Genomic DNA, 11,125 nt, shown 5'->3' with positions numbered 1-11,125 from the left:
GGGCAGCTGGACCCAAAAATAGTTTTTGCTGGTATCGTTTTTTAAAATCTCTTGTTTTTTCTTATTGGTTTTGTATTGAAATATAAAACTTAGGAAATCGTCAGAGCTAACCTCAACATCGTCAGAGCTAACCTCTTCTTTTTTTTCTATTTCATGATCCATCTAAACATCAGCTGCTTATATTATTACTTCTAATATACATTAAAAGAATTCTGACAAATAATTTGCGAGTAGAAAAAAACAGAAAATGCCACTCAATAAAAGATTGGAGTAGTAAAGAATGTTTTTTTATTCATTAAATACAAAAAAGTTCAGAACAGTGATGACTAAAATAGAACAATAGAAAAGGCACAATAATTCACTCGAAAATCATACTGTGCCATGAAAAATAAAACTGTCCTTTCTTCTACTGTGGCTGAAAATTGATGGTCATCTTCCAGACATGATTCCAATGTGTTCTACACTCAAGAGATCCCGTGGCAGTATAATGGCTTGGCATGAGGAGCAGTGTTGAGGTCAACTTTTCCCTGTAGCATCAAAATGAAGGCCTGCAGAACAAGAAAATAAAACCAGAGACACAAGTAGAAAATAGGTTAGGCTAGGCTAAGGATTTGATTTGAAAGAAGGGCAGTGGGTTTGGTTTTGTAAAGAAATGTTATGGGTTTTTTAGGATGATGTGGGTAAACAATAGTTCAGGGGTGTAGATTCGACTATATTTCTACAAATACAGTTGCATTATGATTTCTCAACAGTATAATAAAGGATCTTAAAAGGTGTGGCCAATGTGAAAAAAATGCCTATGCCTAATTATTTTAAAATTGTGCTCAATTATTACAGATAAATGTAATTAATTATTTAAATTTATCAATGTAAGTTTATGGCCTTATTGTATTCTACAGCTGCATATACTATATATTTTTATCAAATAAGTAATTTCAACATTATGAAGTACTACCAAACATCCATATTGTTGGCAAAATATAGGTGTGCAGCTAACTGAAGCGTGTGTTTCGTAATTTTTAGGAGAAAACAGCACAATTTGGAATATACTGAGCATACAGGTAGATAGCAAAGAAGTCAATTGAGCTGGAGAAGTTTCCAAGGATGTTGAAATGGTTTTCCCCACTGTGAAAACTTAACACTGCTGACCACAGGAAACCACCTATATTTAACAGCCACCTTTCAAATTTAAAGGCTTTTATCACAGTGAAGAAGTTTCATTTCACTGAAAACACAAAATTTTAAGGAGGCACAGAAGGGAACACTTTTCTCATACAAAATGCATTAAAGAAATTCTAACCAGTAGTTCAGCTACTCCTCAGACCTTTGCTTAAAGCTTTTCAGAAATCACACCAATTGCTTGTGCTGTATGTACAGTATGTATGAGTGTGTCAACGGGGTGGCGGACTGACCAATGAATACAGTGGTTTCACAAGAAGGAGCAGACTTTCTGCGGCCTGAAAGGGTTGGTGCTGGAGGACACACCGGTGAGCAGAGGGTCCTGCAAGGCGTTCTGCATGCAAAACTGTTGAAGGTCTGCCGCTGCCTGGGAAACCTGGTGTCAAAAGAAGAACCCAAATGTAAACCATGACATGGGGTTATCTCAATAAACAGACAGGTTAAAGGGGCACTCCACCGATTTTACACTGTTCACTCGTCACGAGTATTAGTCAGCCAGTGAGAACAGTTGTACAATGTCCTCTGTGGTTCTGCAGGGAGCTTTTCAAAGTTTGAAAATATAACCCTGATGACATCATCAGGGAAGACAGTACTAACATTAAATTGCGTTTTGGAAATTGTAGGAGCCAGTGCTTTTTAAGCTTGACCCATACTAGAGATGAAAAGTTTGGATATCTTGGCCTCTGCTGCTTCAATTTTGATCTTATCTTTTGATTTTATATATATATATATATATATATATATATATATATATATATATATATATATATTTTTTTTTTTTTTTTTTTTTTTATCCTTCTTGTACAATGATCATGAACCATGAGGGAATATACTGTATGTTTGCTTGGTACTTCCCAAATGCAGTGTACTGAACAAAGTACTGCTGAACTCGTAATGTTCAAATATCCAAAACCAACCAATAATGTATTCTGCTTATTTCAGAACATTTAATCCAGTCATGTTAGTTTGCATTGTAACTTTAAATGTTATCTAAAACCAACCAACTTTTAGATGAGGACCTCTGGACATCTTTAGTTGATAGATTGCTAACTTGCATTATTTCTTATTTGTTGCAACAGCCCAGTTCCCCTTCGGTCCAAGCAACGCCCTGTTATGCCTGTTGACTAGCAGCTAACTTAACGTACTGCGGCTAGCCTCTGGCACCAGCTAGCGTTGTTAGCGGACCAGGGTAACGGTTGAGATTTCGCCCCAGTTATTTGGCATAAAAAAAACAAGAAGCACAAGAATTACCTTCACTCTGTTTATGCTCGCCTCGAAACGGAGCTGCTGTACGACTTTTTTCATGGCTACAATGTTAGAGGAGCCAGACATTCTCGATGTGTTTTTGTAACAAAATAAACGCTGAGCGCTGGGCTGGGATTCCGGGCTGGATGCTGAGACAAAAGCAAAGATGATGACATCCGGATTCCGGTTGTTCACACTTGTGACTGCAACCCCCATTTACACACACTAGTAGGCGCCAAATTAAAGACAGACTATAACCTTTCATTAAAAATATCTTTATTGTGCTGCTACATCAGCAGAGCAGATCATTAACAATCTAATGTCAATATATGCTTTAAAATAATACTCATAATTTATACATCAAGAATGTGTAAACATTAAAGTTTAAAATAGAAGTTAAGCATTCAATGTAATCAACATGTAAAAAAAAAAAAAAAAAGATCTAATTCAAATATATTCAAATCACTACTTGGTAGATACCCTCCCTTAAATATAGTTTAAAATCTGATTCGTCAGTGTTGATTTGTTTGTAAAGAAAAGAAATGAACAATGGCAGAATCATTAAAGTGCTTTCTTGTTTGATCAGCTTTGGTGAATGATCCGTGCATGTCCATAACAAAGCAACAAAACAGCAACGCTGCATAAAATGTTTTAGTGTTCATCAGTGGTGAAGGATTTCAGGCATGAATTGATGTCTGTGAAATCATACCAAAAAAAAAAAAAAAAAAGGCACCGGAAGTTCTTCAAGTGAGGCTGTTCTCATCTTCACCCAAAGAGAAGATACTTAAGTCTCCACATCGAACTCTGTTTTTTGACTTGAACCGAGAATCTCCATCTTCAATGGTGCTGGACTCTTGCCAACATCCTCTATTTGAATGTCTGGAGGAACTGAAATCGAGGGGAAAAAAATTAATAAAAAAAAAAAAAAAGGTTAATAGGTATGACATGGCACAAACACTACCAGCAACAGGGTCTGATCCTCGCTCCTATACAAACACAGAATACATTTGTGGTATTTACAAGGCATTTCAGATCTGTTGTTAAGAGTCTGAAGGTTAAAATTTCATAACACTGGCTTAAAGCAGTAAAATAACACTGCACAGATTAAATTCCAGCACTGTAACATGCAGAGGAAACACAAATCCAAATTTTGCTAAACACAGACAATAGTAATTAAGTGACTGTATAATACCTGCTGTCTGGTATCAGGCGGAGTTTCCGGTAAAGTTCGGTTGTGGATGGCACGGTAGCACTTTGTGCAGGTTTAGGAGTGGAGAACGTAGCGTAGGTTAAGGATTTGGCCTGCTGAGCATTTGTGGAAGACATCCTCATCTCTGGCTCACTTCCTGAAATGCAGGGGATATTCAAATAAAAGTCAATGAAAACACTTTTTTTTTGCAATGTCACTGGTATTTACATGCAGTGTCTGCCATTATTCAGTTTGGTTAAGGTTTTTTATATAGCATAACTAGTGTTCTTTACTTATCAACTGATGAAATGCATCTCTTCTCTATGATTTGGGTGTGACTGTGGTATTGCAAGCCAATGTTTCCAGTGTTTTTGGGTCAATTTCTTGCACCCCCATAGGCATTTAGAGTTTGATAGTGCTTCCTATGTAGAAAATCACTTCCTGCCCTCCATCTGCAGTTCGCACCACAGCGACGCAGTGATGTGACATATGCAAACAAGCTATTCGTTGTACTTTTCTGACAAATTTCATATTCTCTAAATTATGTTGTCATCATTTCAGGCCTACCGGTAATTTGTGCCACAAATCAATGCTCATTACCTGTTACAACTGAAAAAGACCTGTTTGTGAATAAGAAGTTTAACCATTTAGAGGCTGTGTCACCATCTTCCCCTTTATTATTTAATTACACAAACTTACTGATTGATAAGGCACTTTGACCGTCAGACGAGGAACATCTCCTTCGGTCTGTAAAAGGAGTCATGTTCAAAAACTGATTCTTGAGCCAAGAAGCACGGTCCTCCTGAAAGGCCCTTTTCTGTGAAATACAAAAAGATCAATAGCTATGCAATAACAACACCCACAATATATGTTGACTAAAATTGGGATACTACATCAGAAGACTTGAGTACCTCTCGCCCCAGGCGAATAGCAGCCTCTGTGAAGTTCTTTCTCTCCCTCTCAAAGTTTCTCTTCTGTTCCTCAAAGAGCCTCCATTCCTCTTTGAGACGCTCTTTCTCCTCCAGTGTGTAGCAGTCATTAAGAAGAGCCGCTGTCTCATCATCAAATGATGTGTTGAGTTGTTGCTACATAGGCAGAAAGACACACACTTATCATTTTTGACCAAATTATTCTTTACAATTTCAAAATGACATTCAATAATGTACAAAAAACAACAGGGTGTCAATGTAAGACTTTAAGGCCACCGTTTGATTAAATTTAAGGCCAATTTCACAATAGAAATAAACATCAAATAGGCATACTCTTCTGAGTAAATGCATATATTGTGCAAAATTCTAAGTAAGGCAAAATGACAACAACTGGTTAAGTTAAAGAACATTTGTCCAAATACGTTTTAATGTGAAAAAAATATATTTGTCCATAATGATATTAATCACTACAATTGCTTTGCAGCCAGAGTCTGAAATTAGGCTATATCAAGGTAGAATACCAATTTCTAAGCTGAAAGTCATTTAGACCCCTGTATTATTATTGTGGTTCTCTGTTTTATAGTTTATACATGGCTTTTAAATAAATAGGTAAATGCCATCCTGTCTCATTTAGCCTACAGACAGACAGTCTGTTGTCATAATGAATCTAGTCAACTTCATTGTGTAGATTGGATTGATGATTGCCCCACTTTTTACAGCTCTTCTTTTGCCCAGGTATTGGTGGAGTTGGACAATTATTTATCCGGCAATGTTTCCTCATATTCTGAATAGGGAATGTGCGAGGGACTGCACAATGCCAATCACCAGGTTAAGTTGATGGGTGCAATGACTTGAATGAGACGTGCTCTGAAATACTGGAGATTATCGGCTAAACGGAAGCTTATGGAGAAAGTAAACCCATCAGAAACTGGAGTGTTTGCAGGTTAGCTAACTAGCTAGCTCCTCCATGCCATCCAGACAGATGCTACAGTGGTCAGCAGGGGACAGACTGTAACAGGATATCAGAGGCATTCAAATTCAACTCTTGTTAATTTCGCCAAAGATTAAATGTACAGGCATTTTGCACTTGGAGTGAATTTTAGACCATGCTTAAAGCATTCAATAACTATGTAATACCTTCCCAAACAGAATTCAAGACTATTTAATACTTTTTAAAAGGCATTTTATTAGTAATTGTGAATATAAGACATTTTAAGAATTTTTAAAAAGGACCCACAGCCACCCTGTACAAGTGCTCATTTATCTGAACTGCAATTTCATCCATTAATTTGCACTCGTAATGAGAAGCCTCTTATATTGGTATAAAACTCTGCTAAGCAAATGTTTAACCTACACAGACCTACTGAGCTGAAACTGACCTGGAGGAGCTGTTGCTGTGCATGAATGAATTCTTTGCACTGCTGCACTTCACGCCTCATCCTCTCCATCTCATCCTCGTGGGTCTCCCTTGGTATCACCTCTCTATTGGTTTCCAGCTGATTCTGCACTTGCAAGGCTTGGCAGACAAATAAAGCAACAGCTGATAATCTCAATTTCTTTCCAGGCATACTGTATGTCTGTAAATGCTTGAGGGAACAACTACACACACACTTTTTAAAATAACCTCACATTAAGTTGTCAGTCAAAGAAAAAGTTTTATAGATCAACATATTTAATCTATAAAACTATCACCACAAGAACTTCAGTAACTTTTGCAGTATTTCAGGGTATGTGACAGTGCTGCTTGTACCTTGGCTGTCTAACTTCTCCATGTGGTTCCTCAGTTTCCTCCACTGCTGGCGGATGCTGTTGGTGAGCTGCTCCCTGGCGTGCTCACAGGACTGGTCCAGAGTTTCCCTGCTAGAGTCACCCGCTTTCTCCTCCCCATCTGAATCCACCTGAACAAAACAGAAGAAACAAACAGGGCAACTTTTCAACATGCTCACAGGTAAGGTTTCAATGTAGTGATTTATCAAATGATTAATATGGGTTCTTGGTTGCCTATCCATAAGAAAAATCACCACCCTGGATGTCACTCATTAGTCCTTTGCCCATTGTCAGAGCTTAAAGAGGAACTACACACTAAGGGCTTGTGTTCATATATTGTTTTTTTCCTGGCAGAAAAGCGCTGGCAGGGCACTGGGAAGCGCTTACAATCGTAGGGTGATAGGGTGGTAAAAGCACAACACTCACCAGCAACATTCAGCATCCGGCTGATCTGCTCCCACAAATGGGCTTTTCTGTCTCTGTTACTATCAGAAAGCTCAGGATAGACAGACACGGCCAGAACAAGCTTCTCCTCCATATTCTTGGTTACCAGGGTGACGAGTCCTGCCCCATTTAATATATGATTGGTTGCCTGAAAAGGAGTGACAGTGACGGCACCAGCACCTTTCTGAAAAGTTCTGAGATTTTCAACAAGAAGTGCTCAGAGCGGCCGCACAAAAAAGTCGGAGCGCTCTGAAAAAAGATCCTGGATGCAGTGCCTTTTCTCTAGGCGGCCGCATGCTGCTGTATACACTCTGTCCTCTTTGAGAACAACTGGGGGAAAAAGACGCTGGCGCTCAGAAAAAAGACGCTATATGGACACAAGCCCTAAATCAGTTTTTTGCGCTATACGCATAACCACAGAGTCCTGTTGGCATATGATTTTTCCAACAAAACACATTATGCATAAAAACTGCTTTTTCTGCTCAAAATTAGCTTTAGCCCTAAAATCTGTCTGCTTGGATTTGAAAGTTTGGTTCAGCTGAAGTCTCTGGCCCCTCCCTAACCGTGACGAAACAGGCAAGACTCTGTGGTTTATTACATACAAGCCCATTTACCAAGTTTCTTTTAGTTAGTTAGTTAGTTAGTTAGTTAGTACCACAAGGGGAAAAAAAACAACAACACAAATACCTGCTCCTGACTGTCATCAGCAGTGGCTCCTCTGGCAGAAGGCTGGCGTGGACTCAAGATGTGTATCATTTCCTTCTTCATCTGCTGGAGGACTTTCTTAAGCTCGGCATTCTCCAGCATCAAGGACCTCTGACTCGCCTCGTAGTCACTGAGCAAGGACTTGTACATCTCACCCTCGTGGCTGCAGAGATCAATTTACAAATATAGCTATTCGACTGATGATTGCACAGTCTACAAATATGGTCAACAAGCGACGAGATGGCTTTCATGATACCTGGCTGTCGCTTTTGCAGTCTTCCAGTGGCTCCTTTTCCCATCCGACCTCCCCAAGCAATTCAGTACATCAATAGCTAAGTAGGAGGCATAAATTGAATTAACATGTTCTGAAATTCCCACAATAAAGAGCAATGTATATACATTTTTGTGGAAGCATATTTACCTAGTTTCTTATCCTTTCTGTCGACCAGTAGCTGGCTGAGGCGCTCCTTCAGCTTTGCAGCTTCTCTCTCTTTTCTCTTGGCATCATGACTGTACTGAGAGGCACGGCTGGCAATGATACTCTGGAGCTTCTGAACCTGTCCACGATGATTGTATCGTGAGTTTAGCAGGCTCATGCAAACTGTATGTAATTGCACATTTTGTAACACCGAAAACATGACTCATTAGAAGATAAAGTAAAACTATACCTCATCTTTTTCTGTTTTCAAGCAGCTCTGCAAAGTCTTAATTTTGAGTTGTAGCTGCCTCTCTGTCTCATGTAGACCTGATTTCTCCCTTATGGACAGTTCCAACTGATCCTGGAAAGAAATACACATAACTCTTATTATGAGCACAGTCAGATGGAAATATTTTGCACAAACAATTAGTTCAGGGTAAAAGCTACAAGAGTGGATTCCTGAGCAAAATCCCATCCTAAAACTGGTATGTGCTATCTGTAAATACACCAACAATATCCACACATGTGGGCCAGGTATTTGCCTTTTTAAGTTGAAAATGCTTTGTAAACTAAAGCACCCCCTGCACCACTCCTACCTCTACACTTATTATTGTGATACAAATAACCTTGATTTCTTCACTGGTAGGTTTAGATAGAAGAGGTATGTTTAGCCTTGCAAGTAGAGACAACTGCTGAGATAAGGGAACATGAACATCATTGTGCTCCTCAAAATGATAGAAAGTAATGAGACATCCTAGCACAGTACTTTGTAAGGTTTGTCCTTATTCGTTTATTTTTGGAAGAATGGGAATGAAGGAAATTAAATGTAGAACAGTATGTTTCTTTTCTGCCCTCTAGTGGTCAGCAATCTATTACTGCACTTTACAGACAGCTAATAGTCTGTGGGTACGCTGTCATACGTACCTTGAGTCTGGAATTGTTCATCTGCATGTGTTCTAAGGAGCTGGATTTCTTCAGCTGTTCTTTCTCGAGATCCTCTAAAGTGCACATGTTCCGTCTGTGAATCTGGAGCAGCTCATACATAGCATTCAGAGCTGGCACTATGTTCAGGCCGGCTTCCCCTGGTGAGCTGGCCTCGATACATGTGGAGGAGAGGCCAAGTGAGGCAAGCTCCTGTGAAAGGAAGAGGACTTATGTCATCGTTGTAGTGAATGATCTCTACAGAAATTAAAAATAACATATTGTATTGCTCAATAATGAGCATTTAGCAGGGGCACATTTGTCCAAATTTACCATCAAATCTAATGTGAAGGCTGTAACTAGATTAGTGCATTTTATTTTTATAAACAAAATAATTAAACCAGGGCATTACCTGATTGATGTATGAAATGCACTGAGGAACATTATCCTCTGTGCAAAAGGCACTTATCACACTGTAGGAGCTTTTGGACAGTGGCAAAGAAGAGTACATTGACACAAGGTTGTTCTGTCTCGAGGGGGACATTGTCACATGCGATATGCTGGAGATCTCATAGTTTCCTAAAAACAGAGAACAGACAGAGGGATATTATGGCAATTGTAGGTACATTACATCTACTATACTTACTCATACTGAGTGGCTTGAATTAGGTTGCTGCTCTAAAATGAGAACAAAAATGTGGGTCACCTCTAGGAGATCCCAAAAAGAGCACAGCTAATGAGCCTTTGTTACTGAAATATTCTACCAAATACACCACATTAGCAGAGACATTTACCCATAGACGTCCCTACTGGCACAGTTGTCCACCACTCTCCCATATCACCGAATCATCAGGACACGAGGATGTGAGGTCATGAGTTATCAACCCGGGAGGCGGATTAGCAGTCAGGCGGTAGATCAGAGGCACCCACTGGATCTGAGCCCTGCAATGGACCATCAAGCAATGAGATAGAACAGCAATAGATAATCTGGGCTGCTGCGTCACCCACACAGGATTAACTGTCCAGTGTCTGCCAGTGGGGGTTAGATTGGGGTTTAAAAGGGCCCTCCTATTGGCCACTGGCAACTAAATCACATGGCAGTAAAATGATCTCAGCCTCAAGCCAAATAATTTACACAGATAAAAATTAGATAAACCCATTACAGAGGGGCTAAATCTGAGAGTGTGTGTATTTTTGACTTTTGTGCCTCCAGGACAATATTATGATCTTGACATGCTCTGGTGAAACAAGCTGAACCAGATATCTACACTTGCCACTCCCACAAATTCACAATGTACTGAAATGTTCCAACTTGTATTCAGGGGCTGTCCACCACATTGTGTTGATTAACAAAAGGGAGAATCTTGCAGTCATGTTCAGAAATGCAACAATAAAAGCTTGAGAGCACCATGTTGATGCTTTGAGTAGTCAGAAAGACTAGAAAGGCGCTATATAAGTACAGTCCATTTACCATAACTGTCAGTCAACAGAAGTGCCTGCCATGTCAGTGTACATCTCAGCAAACTCTCTCCAATGTTCTTATCTAACAAACCAGACACAAGTTTTATCTAAAGTTACACTGACTGAGGCAGAGATAAAGTATGCTACGGCTTAATTAAGTGGGTTTACCTTAACGTTATATATTAGTTAAAGATGTCTTCATACATTGGGAGTTAGCTTACTGATACTGTTAAGTTAGCTTGACGTATAATACGTTACAAGGTATCATTAAGGTTTGCAAGGTTCGCTAACGTTAGCTAGTTTGCTAAACCCTTGTTGGTCAGAGCCGTGTTTTTATCACAAGGTTATAGTTAAATCATTTACAAACTTTAGAGTTAAGTAGTTGCCCAGCACATTTCAGCTAGATAACTAACTAGCCAAATATTCCTGATTTGTAAGAAGAATTTGCTGTTAGCTAAGACGTTAAGTCGGAATTTACAAACACACAATTTACTAACTGCTATCGTTACTGTTGGCTAAACTGGATAATAGATGTACGCTAAGTTACACATACTCACGGGTAATTTACGGTGTGAAATGGGTCAACTCAATCCGACAGTTGCCAAGTTCGGTGATGTTGGCAAATTTAAGAAAATGCTCCTTCATCGAAAACACACCCAACTGCCTTTGCCGAGTTCAGTCGTCACCTTGGCGGCAGCATAAACAAGCAAACAACCTCACTTATTTTTAATGTGAACGCAGTCAGCCAGAGATGTCCCGACTGTAGGTAGGTACTAGTCCCAGGCTGCTGCTGCAGCTAGTTATGTTTTTTTTGTGTTTTTTGAAGTCTAGCCCTCCGCTGGCTTCAAACCAAACATCATTATTATT

At 39.4% G+C, this 11,125-nt stretch overlaps 2 protein-coding genes across 2 annotated transcripts; both read right to left on the bottom strand.

Moving 5' to 3' along the window:
- Nucleotides 1–265: 265 nt before the first annotated feature.
- Nucleotides 266–2,598, bottom strand: gng5 (guanine nucleotide binding protein (G protein), gamma 5). Its single transcript, XM_044218898.1, has 3 exons — nucleotides 2,431–2,598; nucleotides 1,413–1,555; nucleotides 266–548 (listed from the first exon to the last, which is right to left on the bottom strand). Exons 1-2 carry the CDS (start codon nucleotides 2,509–2,511, stop codon nucleotides 1,430–1,432), a joined length of 207 nt encoding a protein of 68 aa, XP_044074833.1. The 5' UTR covers nucleotides 2,512–2,598; the 3' UTR covers nucleotides 266–548; nucleotides 1,413–1,429.
- A 526-nt stretch (nucleotides 2,599–3,124) lies between these two features.
- Nucleotides 3,125–11,062, bottom strand: ssx2ipa (synovial sarcoma, X breakpoint 2 interacting protein a). The gene is made up of 14 exons (XM_044218885.1): nucleotides 10,816–11,062; nucleotides 9,592–9,739; nucleotides 9,210–9,376; nucleotides 8,801–9,010; nucleotides 8,127–8,237; nucleotides 7,880–8,015; nucleotides 7,715–7,790; nucleotides 7,441–7,621; nucleotides 6,293–6,440; nucleotides 5,922–6,058; nucleotides 4,525–4,698; nucleotides 4,313–4,430; nucleotides 3,617–3,770; nucleotides 3,125–3,312 (listed from the first exon to the last, which is right to left on the bottom strand). The coding sequence occupies exons 2-14, from the start codon at nucleotides 9,632–9,634 to the stop codon at nucleotides 3,168–3,170; spliced, it is 1,800 nt and encodes a 599-aa protein (XP_044074820.1). The 5' UTR covers nucleotides 9,635–9,739; nucleotides 10,816–11,062; the 3' UTR covers nucleotides 3,125–3,167.
- Between the last annotated feature and the right edge of the window lie 63 nt (nucleotides 11,063–11,125).

Source organism: Siniperca chuatsi, linkage group LG13, assembly GCF_020085105.1.
Source record: "Siniperca chuatsi isolate FFG_IHB_CAS linkage group LG13, ASM2008510v1, whole genome shotgun sequence".
NCBI lineage: Eukaryota > Metazoa > Chordata > Actinopteri > Centrarchiformes > Sinipercidae > Siniperca > Siniperca chuatsi.
The sequence above is the reverse complement of the archived record's forward strand: the minus strand, read 5'-3'. Positions and strand labels throughout refer to the sequence as shown.

Coding starts and splice junctions, on each gene's coding strand:
- ssx2ipa (XM_044218885.1), bottom strand. CDS start 9,634: ATGGGAGAGTGGTGGACAACTGTGCCAGTAGGGACGTCTATGG. Junction 8,016..8,126: donor TGAAAACAGAAAAAGATGAG/GTATAGTTTTAC, acceptor CATCGTGGACAG/GTTCAGAAGCTCCAGAGTAT. Junction 6,059..6,292: donor GGAGAAGTTAGACAGCCAAG/GTACAAGCAGCA, acceptor TTGTCTGCCAAG/CCTTGCAAGTGCAGAATCAG.
- gng5 (XM_044218898.1), bottom strand. CDS start 2,511: ATGTCTGGCTCCTCTAACATTGTAGCCATGAAAAAAGTCGTACAGCAG. Junction 1,556..2,430: donor CGAGCATAAACAGAGTGAAG/GTAATTCTTGTG, acceptor TTTTGACACCAG/GTTTCCCAGGCAGCGGCAGA.